The following is a 20,288-nucleotide window of genomic DNA, read 5'->3' on the forward strand; positions in this document are numbered from 1 at the left end:
GAACACAGGGGCACCCCAAGCCCCGTCCGTGTGTCCTTGTGACAGGCAAATTGTGCAGTGGGAGTGTGCGGGTCCCAGAACCCTGACGCTGTCGGGTCAGATGCATCCGTGTCGGGCGATGGTTACGTGCACAGACCCTGAGTCCCGGCTTCCCTCCTCTGTGTCCTTCTGCCCCCCACAACTGCTTCCACACCCCCACCCCGCCAAAGTCACAAAGAACATCAGCGCTACACAGGAAGAAGCAAATCACATGTGACCTACTGTGAGCAAGACCCATTATCAGGGAAGGTCATTTGTACCCTGCCCCGCCATCGTCAGGAGAGAGGAATTCTATATACAAGCATTGTCCGTGTGGTCAAAACTTGCCATCCCTTTCAACATAAATCCATTCTCTTCTGCCATTTTAACCATGTTTAAACTCGTGTTTAACATGTTTAACTCTCGTGTCCCTGGGCTGTCTTTCAAAAGGAATTGGGGCTTTGGGACGTCCCTCGTGGTCCTAGTTAGGACTCTGTGCTCCCACCGCTGGGGTCCAGGTTCAGTCCCTGGTGGGGGAACCAAGATCCCGTATGTCATATGGCACAGCCAAATATTAAGAAAAAAATTAATCCATAAAAATTCAAAGAGACTGGGCTCCACTCTCCCTCTCTCGGGGCTCAGAGATCCATGGAGGGGGATTATGGTTGGGTTTCCCCAGCCTGAGGGCTCAGGTCACTGTGCAGGGTGTCTGCCCCAACACAAAAGTCACCAGAATCTGGATTCTCTGAGGTCTGCAGGTTGCTCAGGAAAGTTCCCTCACTCCCAGGCTGTCGGCTGCCTCTTCTTGCTACTGTTGGAAGCAAAGCCCATACAGGTTTCGTGGCTCATCTTTTTCTCTCTCCCCTGCTGTGGGCCAGAGACCAGAGCGACCAGACGCCAGGGTACATGGGAGGAGGTCACTTGTGTCAGGTCCTGCCAGCAGGGATCCCGTGAACTGCTCTGCTCCTGACGGGAGCTCTGGGGCTTCATCCTTGCTCCTGATCAAGCTGCACTTTACTCCTTTCCAGACACATGAAGCTTCCCGCCTCACATGGCCACAGCAGCCCTTCACTCCACGTGTGACCTTGGACAAATTAGTTGACCTCTATGAGCCTCAGTTTCCCAGTCTATAAAATGGGACATTAGGTTCCACTTCTCAAGGTTAACACGCAGTAAATGGCTAGAATATCCAGTATTGTTGCCCTTATTATCATCATCATCATTGGGCTCATAACAGAAAGATTCAATGAGTTTAAGCCTCATTAAAACATTAAAAAAAAAAAAAACATTTATCAGATACAGAGAGCTTTTTAATGATTTATTTCTCTAACAACAACTGAGAATTCGTTCCCTCCGTGGATCATGACAGCAGGTCAGGCAATATCAACCCCGTATGACACAAACCGGACAACTAGACAAAGTGTCAACCATCCCGAGGTCTGCAGGTCCAGCACTGGCGAGGATCCTTAGTAAACGCTCAATGGACAAACGAGAAGGCAGATCAGATGTCGGGGTTGGGGTGCGTCAGACAAGGTGCACAAAAGATTTAAAAACAGCATTTCCGGGCTGAAGAAAACTGAGAATAACTTTAGGTAAATGGGTTTCTTGAGGATGCTGATGGGGGGAGAGGTGTGGGGAGAGAGGGCCACTGAAAAAAAAGGGGGTTCAATATACACAAACAATGACGGCTTCCAACTCCCAAGGCCGTTCGCCCAGTACTAAGCAAGCTGACCCTTCGCGGGGGCCAGACGCCCAGACGGCCTTCCGGAGCCGGGCCGGCGCCCTGGTGGGAGGCGAAGCAAGGGGTGTGGGGCTGGCAGGGGGCTTGGAGGAGGAGGGGGTGGGCGGGGAGGCGAGGCCTGGCCCGCCACAGTCCTGCCCCTGGGAGCTTCCCTCCTGTGTCCGGCCGCCCGGGCGAAGGGGTTAATGCTATGGCCAACGGGGCGGCCTGGCGGGCCCGGTGCGCTCAGGCCTGGGCTCAGTGGGGCGGGTGGCGCCGCTCGGCCAGGCCCCCGCGGCCCAGCACCTCCCCGCTGAACTGGTAGGTGAGCTTCTTCTTGACCTTCTTGACCTCGCCCGTCTTGCCGTAGTTGCGCAGCGCTCGGGCCATCTTCTGGTAGGTCATCTTCTTGCGGTTGCCCTTCTGGATGCCCCAGCGGTGCGCCAGCGCCTCCTTGTGCTTGGACGAGAACTGGAACGTGCCCTTGTCCTTGTCCACCCACCAGATGCTGTCCTTCATGTCGCCGCTGCGCAGCAGGTCCAGCAGGAACTGGTACAGGCGGATCTTCTTCTTGCTGCCTGCGGCCGGAGACGGTCAGCGCCCACGGCGGGGACCCAGCCCTCCTCCCGGTGACGTGGGGCCGCCCCCTCCTGCCCGGGGTGGGGTGGGCGCAGGGGCGGGGCTACGGCCAGCATGGCGCATGCGCACGCCCACAGCGCACGTGCTCAGACCCCGAGGTGGGGACGGACGCCCCCACCCCCCGCCCCCGACGGAACACACACGGAGACACGTGTTGGCAAACACACACCCGTACGCGAGCACTCTGCTCTGTGGCCAGGCTGCCGCGTCCGTGGGCCTTGATCGGGGTGGGGACGGGGCACAAGGGTGGCCAGGGTGACGGCTGGGCCCAGGCTGGGTCAGGCGTGGGTCACCTACCTGTCTCCCCGTGCAGGAGGCCAGACCCTGGCTCCAGGCCGTCGGCCTCCCCATCGGACACCTCCAGCGGGGGGCTCTGCCGCTCCCCCTCCTCTTCATCCGAGCTGGGCCGGGCGGGGGACAGCGAGGGGTACGGCAGGCACATCCGGGGCATGTAGGAGACCTGGGAAGGAGGCAGAGGAGGGTTGGGGTCCCTGAGGGACCGCTGAAGGCGGCCAGGTAGGGGAGGGTCCTGGGGCGCGGTGGCTAGGGAGGGGCAGAGGGATTTGGGAGAAGGCCGGGAACACTGGAGGTCGGGCGGGTTATGGAGTCCTACGGGGTCACCACACACAGGGTGCCGGTGGTGGGGACAAAGGGGCTCCTGACACCCCACCTGTCTCCCTGGTTTGGGCGGCGGGAGGCGCCACGTGGACAGGCAGCTGCCCTGGGGTGAGGGGCTGAGGAGGGCCGGCCAACCGAGTCAGCGGGGAGATGGGGAGGTCAGCGGATTTCAGAACTCAGTGACGGACGCCAGACCCACGAGGAGCCGGGGAACGGGGTGGGGGCTGCAGCCCCTGGGGGTCAGAAGGACCAGTGAGGGCGGGGTGGGGTGGGGTGGGAATGGTCCGGGCTCTGTCCTCGGTGGGGCGGGCGCAGATGAGGGGTGCGGGGTCACGAGGTCAGCCGGGGGGTCAGGAGGCAGCCGTTGGGGCTCAGGCCGCCGTTGGCGCTGTGGGGCAGGAAGCCGGGTTGGGTAAGAGCCTGTGTCAGCTTCCTGCGGAGCGCCCGCCTCACCGCAGGCGCCGGGCCGGGCCGGGCCGCCCGCAGGCACGCACCTGGTGGGGACCGAGGCTGGCGTGGGGGGGAGCCATGGGGGTGTCGAGCACGTGCATCTGCTCCAGCTCCATGTGGCGGTAGAGCTGCTGCAGCTGCGGGGGCTGGACGCTCTGCAGCTCCGTGAAGTGGTTCTCCGCGAAGCTCTCGAACTCGCTGTGCACGTGGTGCGGGTGGAAGTCCCAGTAATGGTCTGCGGGCCAAAGCAGGAGGGGCTTGTGATCGTATGAAACATTATATGAACAATAATAGTATATATTATATATAATAACTATATATAATATAATGTGTATAACAATAATAGTATGCATAAAAATAATAGTGCCAGGCCTTGTTCCCTGTCATAATCACCACCGCCATTCTGGGCTGCAGATTGGCATTAATCGCAGCACCACCCGCCCTGCTATTTTCCGACCCCCAGTTGTATAGATGGGTCTTCCCCAGGTAGCTCAAATGGTGAAGAATCTGCCTGCAATGTGGGAGACCTGGGTTCGATTCCTGGGTCGGGAAGATCTCCAGGAGGAGGGCATGGCAACCCACTCCAGTATTCTTGCCTGGAGAATCCCATGGACAGAGGAACCTGGCGGGCTGTGGTCCACCGGGTCACAAAGAGTCAGACACAACTGAGGGACTTTAGAATACTCAGAATATGCTATGGATGAGGACACTCAGGCTTGGAGAGGCTACATGACCCGCCCATGGTCAAAGGCCGTGGGAGGCAAAGCCTTTGTTCTCAACAACCGGTCTACCCTGCCTCCGATGCCCATTCCAACGATGCCGGTTTTTGAGCCAGAGTCCGAATCCGGCTGTTTCCTTTCTGTGTGGCCTCAGGCACGTGCATTGACCCCTCTGTCAAACAGGGATGCTAGAAACTAGGAGGCTCCACGCAAGTTCACATTTGTAAAACCCCCTAGCCCCAGAGCGTGCACTCTGGGAGTGTGTGGAATCGCTTCTCCTGCCCTTCAGACGCAGCAGTGGTTCCTGAGCTGACTGGCTGCCCGCAGTCACAGCTCACAGCCCTGTCACACGGCCGAGGTGTGACTGCAGAGTCACAGGGCTGACATTCCTCAGCCGAGCTCCCCCTGCGGCCCCTCCAAGGCCGCGTCCTTGGGGAGCTGCACCCGAGTCCCAGGGAGGTCGCCGCGGCACCCGAGGCTTTCCCGGAAAGCCCCTGGTGGGTGCTTTCAGAGTCTGCGGCAGGGTGGATTTGAGTTTGGGGAACAGCTCCGTGCCACTGCGAGCCTGCCTGGGCCTGGAGCCGGTCTTCAACGTGGTTACTCTGAGCACCTTTTCCAGGAACAAAAACCACCACATGTCTGAGGGCTTCCTGGGTACTACTTGGAGTCCCAAAGATGTGGTGACAAAGCGGCAAGAGGAATTTTTCTCATGGGACCCAGAGAGGGAGTGTACGGGATGCTGAGAGAGGTCAGCGTCTCCGGGACTGGCACGGGGCCCTGCAGGGGGACCGTCACCAGCCTCCCGTGCGTGTCTTGTGTGTCGTCTGTCTGTCTCCCCCTCTCTTTCTCTCTCACAAACACATCGTCGCTCACGCATCCCTGAGAAATGACACGTGTGGTCTTGGCTCGGCACTGGCTCTCAGAAGACTCACTCATTTTCCAATCCTGCTCTGTGGTGGCTTTGCCTTGTGACCCTGAGCAAGACATTTTATCTCCCTGAGCCTCTGATTCTGCAAAAGTCAGAGACCCAACTGGGCAGTTACTGAGGTCCGGTTCACATGTGGAATTATTTGAACCCACAGTCCAGACTCCCACTTCCGTGAAGCTGCAAGGCATAGGGGAGCCAATTGGGGCGGAGCTGGGTTTGAATGCTGCCTCTGCCACTCACCCCTGAGTGACACTAGGCAGGTTGTTCTGCTTCTCTATGCCTGTTGCCTCGGCTGTGAGATGGGGCTAATAACTACACCCAGCTCATGACATAGGCTTGCTGTGAGGATTAGATGAGCTAATGCTTGCAAGGCACTTCGAATGGAACCTGGCACATAGTAAGACTCAATAATCATTAACTATTATCATTCCAGGCTTCCCAGGTGGCTCAGTGGCAAAGAATCTGCCTGCCAGCGTAGGAGTTGCAGGAAGCGCAGGTTCGATCCCTGGGTTGAGAAGATTCCATGGAAGGAAAACAGCAACCCACTCCTCCTTGCCTGGAGAATCCCATGGACAGGGAAGCCTGGTTGGTTGCAGTCCATGGGGTCGCAAAGAGTCGGACACCTGAGCTACTGAGCACACACGTACACCCGTTATCATTATAATGATAATTATTATGAATGCTTAATGTTGTCTTTAGAGAGCCTAAATCAGCACCTGAGCAAACAACAGATACTTTAATACTTATCAGTTCCTCATCTTCCCCTGCTCTCTGCCATCTTAGTCCGTGGTCCAGGGAAATAGTTTGAGGGATCCTGGCTGTCTCTTTCTCCCAGAAACTTGAGTTGGGACCCCAAGGTTGCACCAAGGGCAGAGGACTGGTTTTGTTCACCTTCATATTCCCAGTGCCTAGACGCAGTAGGCATCTTGATGCTTTTGAACTGTGGTGCTGGAGGAGACTCTCGAGAGTCCTTTGGACTGCAAGGAGATCCAACCAGTCCATCCTAAAGGAGATCAGTCCTGAATATTCATTGGAAGGACTGATGCTGAAGCTGAAACTCCAATACTCTGGCCACCTGATGCAAAAAAACTGACTCATTGAAAAGACCCTGATGCTGGGAAAGATTGAAGGCAGGAGGAGAAGGGGATGACAGAGGAAGAGATGGTTGGACTCAATGGACATGAGTTTGAGTAATCTCCAGGAGTTGGTGATGGACAGGGAGGCCTGGCATGCTGCAGTACACGTGCTCGAAAAGAGTTGGACACGACTGAGCGACTAAACTGGCCTGAATTGAGATGCAGTAGGCACTGAAGAAGCATTTCCTGAGTGAAAGCATGACTCCTAGCTTCTTAAGAACTCTGACTCCCTTAAAATAAAATAAAATGTAAAAAAAAAAAAAAAAGAACTCTGACTCTCTTCCACCAAATTATCCAAATCTGAAGGGAAAACAAAACAAAATGACACTTATTTTGTACTTTCATCTTGCCTTGAGTTAATAAGACCCAGAAATTCTCCACTTGCTGAGAGAGAGTTGGCTCTGTCTGTATGGATGGGGTTCTTTGGGGCTCTGGGGTTACTGAGTGGGTCCAGATTCCTTTTTAGCTGTAGATCTGCCCTGGAGCCCCACTCCAGGCCCTCCCATTTTTGCCTTCTCCTGCCCAGGCCGAAGTGCCCAGATCTTCATAGAATGCTGTATCCTGCCCATGCGTGCATGCCAAGTCACTTCAGTGGTGTCCAACTCTTTGCCACCCTGTGGACGGTAGCCTGCCAGGCTCCTCCATTCCTGGGTTTCTCCAGGCAAGAATACTGGAGTGGGTTGCCATGCCCTTCTCCAGGGGAACTTCATGATCTTTATGAAATGCTTTATCCTCCCCCTCAAATCCTCACACCTACTACAGATCTTTTTTGGGTTTTTTTTTTTGGGGGGGGGGGTGGGTTTTGGCCGTGCTGTGTGGCATGTGGGATCTTAGTTCCCCTGCCAGGGATCAGATCCGTGCCACCTGCATTGGAAGCACAGTCTCAATCACTTGACCTCCAGGGAAGTCCCCCTTCAGTTCTGGGTTGGGGGCGCTGAGTTCTCTCTCTCGGTCCCCACCTCTGTTCCAGCTCCACATGAGACCCACGGGCTCATTCTGGTGGTCCCAGCCTGAGGCCAGCACTTCCCACAGCAAGTCTCAGCACCCTCCGATTTGAGTCACTTTGGGGGCCAGAAAAGCTTGAGGATTTGGGGCCCATTGGAGACCCATGCAATCCGCAGCGCCGGAAGGAGATGGGAGAGTCTGGCCTTTCACAGCACCCTGCAGAGGTTCGTTTGCTCAATGAGGCTCAGGAACCCTGCCCTAGGGTCGCCTGAAACCTGCAACAGAGACTCTTGGGCTACAACTAAGGTTTCAAAAGGCCCAACGAAACCCTATTCTCTACCCTTGATTTTGAGTGCTCGGGCAGTTATGTAATAAACCCTGTTTGGTAGGCAGAGATGAGTCCTCTGAAGGAACATATTGCCACGAGTCCATCCTTATGCAAAGGTCAGCACGCCTGGGCTCTTTGGACCTTATTCCTAGATGACTGCTCATGAATGCTTTTCTATATCCCTGCTTGTCACTCAACAGATCACCCAGACTCTCCTGCAACTTAAGTCCCCTTAGCATGACTTTCTGCTCCTCAAAAGGACATAGTGTCAAGACTTCCCTAGTGGTCCAGTGGCTAAGACTCCGAGCTCCCGATGCAAGGGGCCAGAGTTCAATCCCTGGTGAGGCAACTAGATCCCACAGGCTGCATCTAAGGGTTTGAATGCTGCAACTAAAAGAAAAAAAAAAGATCCCACATGCCACAACTGGAGAAAAAAAAAAAAAGACCCGGCATGAAGCAATGAAGATCGAAGATCTGTGTGCCACAACTAAGACCAGGTGCAGCCAATAAAGAAATCATATATTAAAAGTTAAAATATGGGAATATAGTGTCATTCACATATCCGGAGATAGCTCTGGACCCTCCCTTCTACAACCTGTAGGGCATTCAACACATACTAGGCTTCATTCAATATTTGGTTAAATGACCAGTGAAAGCTTACTTTTAATGCGTCTTTTATGTACCAGGCACTGTACTAAATACTTAATCCACATTATGTCATTCAGTCCTCACCATGGCTCTGACAAAGTGGCCAGTGTGGTATGATCTTCCTTTTGCCTATGAGGAAACTATGACTCAGAGACATAAAGTCCCTTGCCCATAGTCACTGGTAGAGTCAGGATCCAAACCCACCTGTGTATGACTCCAGGGACTAAACTCTTACCCCTATGCCATACCACTGCTGAGGACCAAGACAGCTAATGAAAGCTTTAAATTAGACACATGGTGACAGAATTTACAGACTGCTATTATCCATCTGTCTGTCTACCATCATTTACTCCTCATTCATTATTCATCATCTGTCCATCATCCGTCACCCAACATCATCCGTCATCCATCCATCCGTCTATCCATCCATCCACCCATCCAACATCCAACCATCATCTATCCATCATTCACTCATTCATCATCCGTCATTTAACCCACCCATCCATCCATTTATCCATCCATCCACCACTGAACCTTTATTCATCCAGCCAGCAATGACCCATTCATCAACATCTTTCACTTCCACCCTCTAAACCAGCTTCCAGTCTGGGACCAAAGTCCTACCCACACATCCTTGCTGCTACTCAGTTCTTTGTGTCACTAACACCTGGATGTCACTAGGACAAAAATAAAATGATATTCAAAACAATCCCCCCCCAAACACAAAAGGCAAACCTTAAGGTCATTCAGTTGAGCTTATCTCCTCAGAGCAGAAACCTCAGCCTGAAGCCATGGCTCTTGCCAGGAGAGGAGAAGTAAGATCAAGACTGAGAAGGAAGATGAGGAATTAAGAAAGCAAGGAATAAGGAAAAAAACCTTTGCCGGAAATCACAGACCACTGGACAAGGGCTCCTTAATCCCAGCCCTCCTGCAATTTATTCACACATGGAAACTGAGGTCCCAGCGAGCAGAGAACTCCAGGTCTCACGTTCCTTGTTACTTCTTACACTGTAACCTAATTATTATGATTTTAGTTATTTCCCTGGTTAAATAAGATAAATCTGGCAGGGCCTGTGTTTTATTCATCCTACAGCACCTGGCAATGTGCCTGGGATGGAGGGAAGGACACTTGGGAAAGTGAATGAAATGAATGGATGATTAGAAGTGAATAAACTGTGGTATGTGAATAATAATAAACTGTGAATCTGTGGTATGAAAAGATGAAAAGTGCATTGAAAGATGGAATGGTGGAGAGAACGGTCATACTTTGGAACTCTATTTCCTCCATCAGTCCCACTGCAAATAGCATTAGGATGGCTATTATCAAAAAACAGAACAACCAAGACTGACTGTATAACACAGGGAACTACATTCACTATCTTGTAATAGCAGAATGAAAGAGAATCTGAAAAAGAATACGTATATGTGTATATATACATATATATAATCAGTGAGTCACTTTGCTGTAGACATGAGACATTGTAAATTAACTATACTTCAGTTTTTTCAATGGTTAAAAAAGGCAGAAAATAACAAATTTTGGCAAGGATGTGGATTAGTGGAATCCTTGTGCACTGTTGGTAGGAAAGTAGAATGGTGCAACCACCAAGGAAAAACAGTATGCTTGGTCCTCAAACAATTAGAAATAGAATTATCTTACAATCCAGCAATTCTACTTCTGGGTATATAGTCTCAAAGAACAGGAAGCAGGATCTGCAAAGAGATATTTTAACACCTATGTTCACAACAGCCACGAGGTTAAGCAACCCACGCGCCCTTCAACAGATGAATGGATAAACAAAATGTGGTATATCCACACAACGGGATGTCACTCAGCTCTAAACAGGAAGGAAATCCCGATGTACACCGCAACACAGGTGAACCTGGAGGATAGTATATGCTGAATAAAGTAAGCCAGTCACAAAAAGAGAAATACTGCATGCCTCCACTAAGATGAGGTGCTTGGCGCAGTCACAGTCACAGGAACAGAAAGTAGAATGCTGGTTGCCAGGGGCTGAGGGGAGGCAGCAGTGGGAGGTACTGTGTGATGGGTCCAGAGTGTCAGTTTCGCAAGATGCAAACAGTTCCAGAGCTGGATGGTGGGGCTGGTAGCACAATGACATGTCCCTGAGCCACTGAGCTGTGCGTGTGAAAATGGTCAAGACCGTACACTTTATACTGTATACATTTTAATCACAACTTAAAAATAACAGACAGCAAATTCTATGAGCCCTACACCTTGAGAATCTATCCTGAATCCGTCTGCTCCTTTTTGCCCATCTCGCCACCACCCTTGGCCAAGTCACTGTCATCTCTTTCTGGATTATTCCAGTGGTTTCCTCGCGGGCTTCCCCTCTGTTCCTACTCTTGCCTCCTCTCCAGCTATTCTTCACACAGAAATTAGAGCAATTTTTAAAAAAACACGTATTCAGTGGAACCACTAGATATTGGGAGAAGACACTAAAAACTTCCAGAGAGATAAAACAAAACTAAACAGGAAAAAAATTAAACGAAACTCCAAAATGGTTACATTCAAAAAAGAGGATATGGAATGACATCAGATTTCCTAAGAAAAACTCTGGTAACCTGAAGACAGTAGAGAAATGCTTTCAGTTTCAATGAGGAAAAAAAAAAAAATAAAAGATTTTTTCAACTTAGATTTCTATACACAACCAAACTACTGTTAATCAGGTGAGGCCATAAAGACACCAAGTAACACAAACAGCAATAAAACCTTACCTCCCAGACAGCCTCTCTTAGGAGAGCACAATGCTATGAGCAACAAATCCTTACATAATTTTCACTTTCTAAGCCTCTTATATAGAGCAGCTCACTCCATCCTTAGGGCAGTCCTGTGAAGTAGGTATCATGAGTGAGGAGCTGAGGCCCAGGGGGGTGAGACCTCTTCCCTGTGGTCACCCCACCCGATCGTGGGGAGATGGGGCGTGACTCCCAGCAGCCTGGCCGCAGTGCGGGGGCCCTGTGTCACGGCCGCTCAGCCCTCAGAAACACAGCGATGAGAAAATACAGGTAATCAGATTACGCAGTGTGGCTCAACTGTGAGCAACATTCACATGGTCCAAACCGTGGAAAATTCAGATGTCAGTTTACCAAAGTTAGAATACAGACAGAGGGACTTCCCTGGTGGTCTAGTGGGTAAGACTTCATGCTCCCAGTGCAGGGGACCAGGGCTGAATTCCTGATCAGGGCACTAAATGCCCGCATGATGTGCATGTTGAGTGTCAGTCGCTCAGTCGTGTCTGATTCTTTGTGACCCCATGGAATGCAGCCCACCAGGCTCCTCTGTCCACGGAATTCTCTAGGCCAGAAGACTGGACAGGGTAGCCATTCCCTCCTCCAGGGGATCTTCCTGACCCAGGGATCGAGCCTAGGTCTACCCCATTGCAGACAGATTCTTTACCCTCTGAGCCACCAGGGAAGCCCCCACATGTGGGACATGGCCAAAAAATGCAAAAAAATTAAAAATAGAATACAGAGGAAGACAAATGCTGTATGATCTCACTTATATGTGGGATCGTTTTAAAAAAACAACAATTCAGAAAAGGAGGTCAGATTGGTGGTTGCCAGAAGTAGGGGGGGTGGGGGGATTGGGTGATGGTGGTCTAAGGTACAAACTTTCAGTTGTAAGATAAATAAGTCCTGGGGATGTCATGTACAGGATGACTAGAGTTAACTGCTGTATGGTAACTTTGAAAGTTAAGAGTATCTCCTGAAAGTTCTCATCACAAGGGGAAAATTTTTTTTGTAACTGTATGAAGAGTTGGATATTAACTAAACTTACGTGGTAATCATTTCCCAGTGTATAGGTGTGTGAAGTCGTTAGCTGTTACACCTTAAACCCATACACTTATGTTGTATATCATAACAGCAATAAAATGAAAAAAAGGGGAAAGTTACTGTGACTATTTTGGTATGTGTGAAGAAGTACGTGTGTGTGCTATAAATAACTAGAAAGTCAAATACTCATCTTTCATAGTACAATAGATTTCTCTAAGTAAAAAATCAAGCTAGATTCATCTCCATCTGGCATATAGAAAGCCCTCAATAAATGTTTGTGAATTAATAAATAAAGGCTGTTCTAAGTCTCTGTTTCAAACTTTCATGTATATACTTCCATAGCTCTGTAACAGAAAGACTGGAAAAATAGCTTTTAACTGTCTCTGATGCCCAGCATAGGCCATGGAGAAACAACTCTGATAAATTTATGTAAAAAGAAGCAGATTGCAGAACCGTGTAATATTACAGTTCATTTCTTTTTTTTTTATACAGTTCATTTCTGAATGGATAGAATTTGTGTGGATGTATACACTTACAAACATATAGGATTATACACTGTCAAGTAAAATATCTGCTAGGATAGACCAAGATGGCTATCAATGCGGGGTAAGAATGAAAAGTCATATTTTCCTTGATATGCTGCTGTATTTTAAAATTCTTTGCAGTGGGTATTTCTTGTTTGAATAATTAAAATTAAACATCTATAATTTCTTTAGATATTTACCAAACACACACACGCACAAAAGGTTATCCCGATCATGTCATTTCTTTGCTCAGCCCCCTCCCCTGGCTTCCCATCAGGTGTGGGAAACACGACAAGCTCCACCGCAGTCCTCGGGCCTGTGCGGCCTCCCCTGCAGACCTGCCTCCCTTCATGTCGTTTCTGCCTGTGCTCCTGGGCCACCCCGGTCCCCACCGAGGTCCCTCCTGCTCTTGCACCTGCTGTTCCCGCTCCTAGAACACCGGTCCCTCCCTGTCTGTGCATTCGTGTTCCTTCAGGGCACTCAGATTTCCACCGGGGGCTTTGCCTGGGGGCCGTTCACCCCTGGAGCTCCGTTCTGCGGGCACACCTCTGGCAATTAAAGCCTGAGGTCTGTATCCAGAGATGCCATTTGTGGCGAGTCCTTCTTTAGGGCCCTCACATGCAGATGCCAGAGCCGGACTCACGTTACTCTGCTTTCTACAGGACGTCTTTAGAGCATGTCTGCTGATGCAACTGTTCCCCATCTCTCTCCCTCACCGGACTAGCAAGCTCCACGAGGACAGTGGCCTTGCCCGGCCTGCTCCTTGTGGCAAATCCAGCGCCTAGAACAGGGTCAGGTCCACGGCATGTCATCAGGGGCTGTTAGGCGGATGGACAAGTGAGGGGATGAGTGGACAAGTGGACTGGACAACAAGCCTTGGAAGGATGGGTGGCTGCGCGGGGGCTGGGTGGATGGGAGGGGAGCGGACGGCTGGGTGAGTGGCGGACAGGCCGGCTGTCTGCTGGGTTGTCGGGAAATGAGCCTGTTGATGTCACAGAAACTTCTGTGCTTCTCCACTCCTTGTGGACCTGCTTCACCTCTCCCCCCGGGGGGATATTCAGTAAAACTAACACACCGTGTCCTGAAAGTTTACTGGGCCTTTGACTCAGCATATTACCTCACACATTGCATGTATTACCCCATTGAATCACTGCAACTCCGAGAGGTGTTTTCACGTTCTCGGTTTTACAGATGCAGAAACGGGGGTGCAGAGGGGTTAAGTCACTTGCTCCAAGGTTACACACGGGTGAATTGATGGAGCCAGGACTCGAGGCAGGTCTGGCCCCCCAGCCTTTGCACCAAGCCTCACCTCCCTCAAGGGTACCTGCAGAGGGCATGCGGGAGCTGGTGGGAGAGTGTGGGGGTGTCTCAACTCTTGAGTCTTCAGAAATTACCTCCAACAGGTATTAGAAGGGAGAGAATGGATGCCCAGATGGACTGCGATGGCAGGGGTGGGGGTGGGGGAAGGGGTGGTGAATAGGGACCAGAGCATCTGAGGACTCGGAAGGAATCTGCAGAAAGGACCCAGACGGGGAGCGCAGGCAGCCAACTGGGAATCACCCCAGATAAAAGGGATCTGCCTGAGCACTGAGCTGGGAAAACACTGGCAGTCTCTACAGTGCTCCCTCCATCAGCCAGCCCCAGGCCTACCTGGCTTCTAGAGTATATAAATAGCACCCCTGTATTACAGGAGGGGAGAATTCAGCTTCGGTAGACCCAAAGGAAAGGCACCCAGACCCAGGGAGACTGAGAAGGGGTCAGGCCAGGGGAGAAAGGATCCCGGGGGCTAGAAGGGGTCAGAGGCAGCCCTGAGCTTGCAAGGGCCTGAGAGGTCCTGCTGCCTCGAGCCACCAGGGGGCGCCAGTCCTCAAGGAGGGACCGGCTGAGGTCCCAGACTCTGGGTAGGTGTGGGGCTGGTGTCAGTCAGGGAGAGTCAGCCCCCGACCCTGGCAGAGGGAGCTGGAGGTAGAGTTGGAGGAGGGAGACTCTAAACCGTCTCTGGATTTTCCCCAGAAAGGATGCATTTCTTGTAGAAGTATAAAATTTAAATTTAAAAGTATGGGGAGGGGGGGAAATAAAGGATATTTTTAAAGTCTGTCTAGTCCTCAAGTTCTGAAAGGAGCCTGTGTGTTCCCAGATATGGCCTTGAAGTATGTCCACCCCTTACCCCCAAGATACGGCTTCCAGTTACAGTCTTTAGAATGGCTGTCAAGGGTGAGTTCCAGGCAAAATTGTTTGCAGGCTCTGCCATCTGGATGTGAGGGTCCTAAATAAGGACTTGCCGCATATGGCATCTCTGGGTACAGACATCAGGCTTAAACTGCCAGAGGTGTGCCAGCAGAATGGAGCTCCAGGTGTGAACAGCCCCCAGGTGAGGCCCTCGGGGGTGAAACCTTCCTTGGCTGTGGCACAGAGCATGTCTGTCCTTCTGGGACTGCAGACACCCCGCTGTCTGGCTTGCCCAAGCCTCCAGACCCCCTGAAGAATCCCTCAGTGAGACCCATTAACTGGGCCACCTCGCCTTTGGTTCAGACGTATTCCATCAATACACCGAGATCTACCACTGGTGACCTCTCTTAGCCCCTTGCCCAGGTCCCAGACACTAAAGGTCTCTCTCCCCTCCCCTGAATTTGCTTTAGGATTGAGCCTGGGCTTTAGGGTGGGGACCAGTTAGACCCAGACAGAAAAAGGCCCTGGCCCAGGCCCCACCCTCACCCCCACCACCAGCAGACTGGGTTTCAGCCCCTGCTGAGTGAACAGCTCTCAAATGGGAGCGCTTCTGCACCACCACCACCCCAACCTCCAGGGGACATTTGGCAACTCTGGAGACATTTTTCGTTGCCATGATTGGCAGGAATGCAGGCATCCAGTGGGTAGAAGCCAGGAATGCTGGCAAATACCCTACAAGGCACAAGACGGACCTCAGAGCATAGAATTATGCAGCCCAAATGTCGAGAGACAAACGCTGTGAGTCATACACAGCAGGGCCTGGGGCTGCACCAGACGGGAGTTCAGCGTCACGGGCGGTGACAAGAATGGAGAGGAAGATGGGGGACTTGGGGGAGGAGAAGAAGACACAGGTTCGAACCCTGGGTAGGGAAGATCCCCTGGAGGAAGAAATGGCAACCCACTCCAGTACTCTTGCCTGGAGACTCCCCGGGACAGAGAAGCACAGCGGACTACAGTTCTGTGGGGCTGCAAAGAGTTGGACATGAATGAGCAATTAAGTGAAGCCAAAAAAAAAAAAATGAGAAAGCACTGGACCTGGAGCGGACAGAGCTGGGTCCCACCGGCCAGCTGCGCCTCCTCGTACAGGTTCCGTAGCTTCTCTGCCTGGTCCGTCAGGTGTAAACAGGCCCAAAGGATTGGATGAGAAGATAAAACATGAAGAGGCTCACCCATGCCTACACACCAAAGATGCTCCAGAAATGTGCACTTGGGGTGTGGGATGTTGGCGGGGAGCAGGAGCGTGGGGACTTAGGGTAGTGAATCCATATCCCTGAGAGCTAACTGGATCCGATGCTTGGGATTCCAAAGAAGCCTCGGGAAGGGTCTGCTTTTCCCTTCCCAGAATCCAGCGGCGCTGGGGCGCAGACCAGGCTGGGGAAGTCAGGGCCGGGCGGGGCCCGCTACTCACCGCTGTGGCTTTCTCCATCACTGCTGAGATAGGGGTAATACTCGTGCGTTTGGCGCTGGTAGAGATCCGTGTCATAGGGAACTAGGTCTTCCGACGGCTGCTGAGAGAGGAGGGGGTCAGGGCTCGGAATGCAGCAGGGGACCCCCCCAGGGTGTTGGGTCCACACCGAGCCCCTTTATCAGGCCTACAGCCCTCCATCTGCTTGCAAGAGGAGAGACCACACAGAGGGCAAGTCGGGGATCCAGGGGTGCAAGAGCCTCAGCTCTGGCGGAAAGGGGGTGACAGAGACCCTGGAGGGTCAGAGGTCAAAAGAAGGCAGGTCTGAGGGGACAGCCCAGAGGCTCCCCCAACCACCTCACACTCACACTCCACGGCGTGCCCAGGTCCCAGCCTCACACACTCACCCGCTCACGGTCACACCAATGTGCCTATGCACCACCCCCCAAACGCACACAAACTCCCCCGACACACTTCTTCCCACACTCCCAACGTGTGCTCTCACACACACATCCACTCACAGCCCTCACACTCACCCCGGGCACACACGCCAGTATGCACCCGCCTAAAGGTGCTCGCAGGGTCCCTGGGGTTGACACAGGAATCCATCCCTCGCCTCCAAGCACGCTGACACACGCACTCAGGCCCATGTCCATCCTCGGTCACTCATGTTCCTGCACGCCCATCGCCCAGCACACAGGCTTGTCCTGCTGAAACCCCCCTCCCTGGGCCCCCAGGCTCTCTCGCTGCCCGATGTCCAGGTCCCAGGCCGGCTCAGGGCCCCCACCCCCACGCTGGCTGGCTGGCTGTCCACTCTGATGGGCTTTACAGGACTCACCCCGCGCAGCACTGGGGCCGAGGCGTTGGGGGCCTCTCCCTCCTCCCCTGTCCTCTGGGGACACTCCCTGGTCTCCCTCCCTCCGTCTCCCCATCCCTCTCCCCCTCCCCGCACCCCACTGCTGGCCGGGCACTGGGACACGCACACCCAGAGGCTTCCCAGCAGTCACCAGGCCTCTCCCCACCCAGTGCGTGTGCCCGAGCATTGCACAACAGTCACCCCGGCCTTCAGGGCTTGGCTTGGGGACCAGAGCTGCCTTGGGAGCCCACCCTCCCAAGACCCACTCCGCGTCACCCCTGGACTGGGCCAGGGGGCTTGGGGGCTCCCGTGGAGCCCAGGAGGACGTGTCTCCTGCTCAGCTCTAGCTGGGATTCAGGGATTGAGAGGTCAAGGGTCAGAGACAGGGTGGCCGAGACCCAGGGCCTCTGGCTCTCTGGAGGCAGAGTGGGGTCTTCCTGGGACCACCCCCCCATCACACCCCTGCCTGTCTCCCCCATCTTCTAGGTTCCAGGTGGGGGACAGGGGGGCCAGGGGCAGGTCAGAGGCTGGCTGGCTTGTCCCGTCTGTGCCCGGCCCTGCGTGGAGCCTGGCATTAGGTCTGCAGAGAGACAGCACAGCCCCACAGCAGGGTGTCACGCTGGGGGTGCCTCCCTGGGGCTCTGGGACCAGCCTGGGGTGGGGTGGCCCGTGGGGGTAGGGGGGAAGGGAGCTGCCTCCAGGCCGGGAAAGCTGAGTCAGATGGCCAGGCCCGGCCAAGCCCTTCCCAGTTACCTCCCCAGGGTCCCCATCCCCAGCTGAGTGGGGAAGGGGGTGAGGAAAGGGAGGGGGGTCCTCTCAGAGGGGCCTGGTGGTCTGACACCTGCGGAGGCTGCAACTGTCACCTACAGCGGGAGCGGAGGGGGTCTGCCCCAGACGGCCGCCCTGCCGTCCCTGGGGTCCCCTGGGACGCCCGCTTCTTCACCTCCGGCCTCAGCCGCTGCCCTCACCCCCGTTTCTCCTTGGACGAGGCCCTCCCCCAGCCTCAATCTCAGCCCCAGGATGGCTCTGCCCTCCTCTCTGCAGTCCCAATCCCAGCTGCCTGGCGAGCCTCTGCTCCCCTCGCTGCCCCGGCCCCCACCTCTGCCTCCGGCACTCAGGGCCCAAGGCCCAGACCTCTCAGGTCAACAGGCACGTCCTCTGCGCCTGGGTGGCGGGGGACCCAGGTTTCAGGCAGCCTTGGTCTCCAGGAGCACCTAGTCCAGGGCCCGAGACCTCTGTCCTCCTGCCCGCCAGCCCTTCACCGTCCCAGGGACTGGCTTCCCTCCACGCCAGCCTTCCCAGCTCCCCGTCACCCTCGCCACCCTCAGCCCGGCCGCCCCTCAGGCCCCTGGAGCCCCGGCTGCCACCCAAGCCCCATCTATAAATAACCGCTCAGGCCCCATCGATCACAGCCCCACTGTGGGCCCGGCCCTCAGCCCGCCGGGGCGTGCTTGCTCCAAGGAGGCCGATGGCCCCCTTGCTTGGGTCTCAGGCCCCGGGGCTCCAGGGAGGAAACACCAGCTTCCCACTGATAGGGGAAGGCAGGCGGCGGGCTGGCGGGCAGGTGGCGGGCGTCCGAGGGCCGTGGGCTGGGCTGGTGGAGGAGTCCCGATACTCACAGGGGGGACGAGGGGAAACCCTTCCATTTTGCACGCCTGTAACATCCAGCCGAGCTCCGAGCCGGTCAGGTCCCCTGCCTCGGTGGGGGCCAGTGCGGAGCCCCTGGGGATGGGGCGCCCCGTCGGGGGTGTGTGGGGGGGGTGGGCTGGACCGCTTCGGGGCGGGCGCAGGGCTCAGGCCTGCCCCTTGAGCTACAGGAGCCCTGGGTGAGCCCCCTCCCTTGACATTGCAGGGCCAGCGCAAGTTCCTGATTTTATCGAAGGCCTGCCGCTGGGAGATAGTCCCCTTGGGGTGACATCACCACCCCAGCCCGTTTGCATAAATCTCTTGCGCTACAGGAAGTCGCTGGCCGGCTGGGGCAGGTGGTGCTCCAGGGGCTGGCCTGGAAGGCCGAGGGGGCCAGGCCCCCTGCCCAGAGGAAGTCAGGACTGTGAGGGGCGGCCTTGAGGGCTGGGGTGGGGCGGGAGAATGGGAGGGGGGAAGGCTGGCTTCACCACGAGGAGGGCCTTGCTGCCCCCTGGGGCCTGTGGAGGCTCTCTCACCCTGAATCCGGCAGATGCCTACTACTTTTGAGACCCCCCACGTGGCCAACAGTCACTTCCTTGGGGGATCGGAGCTGGTAAAGGTGTCCCCTTGGGGCCTCCACGTTCTGGGGTCAGCCTGGCTGGGTGAAGGCTCTTGTCCTGCTGATTGCCAGGCCTGGCTCTTCCTGGGCCCGTAGGCCCCCAACCGCAGTCCTACCCAGCCTGGGGCTGGGCCTTGGGGCCTGGTCCTCAGCATCATGCTGGTTTCTCCTTCCTTCCACCAGAAGTATTCCTACACCCTCCCCTCCCAGCTTCCCAAGGAACACCACGTCTTCCATATCTCAGTTTCCCTACCCCTTACCAATGCCTGACTGTCAATCGAGTCTTCCTAGTTTAAAAACTTTTCTTGTCTGTCTATCCATTCACCTATTTTCCCATCCATTTACTTATCTGTTTTGTCAATCCATCTATTAACCCATCAAGCCAGCCGTACATTCATTTGTCTTCCAGTTTAATCCAGCCCTTCATTCATCCATTTATCTGTTAGTCTATTATCCCTCTACCCATTTGTTTATCTTCTCATCCACTGAGCCGTCTATATGTTCATTTATCAGCCCATCCGTTTGTTACTCATCCACATTTCCATCTGTTTATCCATCGTATGTCCAGCTATCAATCTGTTCGTTCACTGGTCCATTCGTTCATCTAGCCACCCATCCATTTATACATTCTACCAATATCAGTTGAGTTCTAGGCTTCATGCCCATACGATATGGCTCAGATAGCAAAGAGTCTGCCTGCAATGTGGGAGACCTGGGTTCAGTCCCTGGGTCGGGAAGATCCCCTGGAGAAGGAAACGGCAACCCACTCCAGTATTCTTGCCTGGAAAATCCCATGGACAGAGGAGCCTGGCGGGCTACAGTCCATGGGCTCACAAAGAGTCAGACACGACCGAGTGACTAACACACAGGGTTTATGCTCAGTGCTGGGAAAAGAGAAAGGTACTGGACAAGACTCCTATCTTCAGGGAGTTCCTGATCTAGTCTGAAGGGCGGAAGGATGAATAGAGGCAACCTTTAAATCCTTGGTCTCTAGTAAGCCCAGTTCTCCAACTCGTTGAGAGCGCACTCTCCTCTCCTGTGAAGTCTTACCCTTTGCTCTAAGTCCTATTCGCACTAACACT

The 20,288-nt window shown here is 53.9% G+C and overlaps 1 protein-coding gene across 2 annotated transcripts; it reads right to left on the reverse strand.

Annotated features, from left to right (window-relative positions):
- Positions 1–1,306: 1,306 nt before the first annotated feature.
- Positions 1,307–18,870, reverse strand: SPI1 (Spi-1 proto-oncogene). Of its 2 annotated transcripts, none has more exons than XM_061153347.1 (5): positions 18,581–18,870; positions 16,109–16,208; positions 3,490–3,680; positions 2,675–2,837; positions 1,307–2,316 (listed from the first exon to the last, which is right to left on the reverse strand). In XM_061153347.1, the coding sequence occupies exons 1-5, from the start codon at positions 18,623–18,625 to the stop codon at positions 1,997–1,999; spliced, it is 819 nt and encodes a 272-aa protein (XP_061009330.1). In that variant the 5' UTR covers positions 18,626–18,870; the 3' UTR covers positions 1,307–1,996. The 2 variants fall into 2 exon arrangements, with proteins under 2 accessions (XP_061009330.1, XP_061009335.1); XM_061153352.1 differs by having other exon boundaries at positions 16,109–16,205; positions 18,581–18,867.
- Between the last annotated feature and the right edge of the window lie 1,418 nt (positions 18,871–20,288).

This window comes from Dama dama, chromosome 1 (assembly GCF_033118175.1).
Source record: "Dama dama isolate Ldn47 chromosome 1, ASM3311817v1, whole genome shotgun sequence".
In the NCBI taxonomy this organism is placed as follows: domain Eukaryota; kingdom Metazoa; phylum Chordata; class Mammalia; order Artiodactyla; family Cervidae; genus Dama; species Dama dama.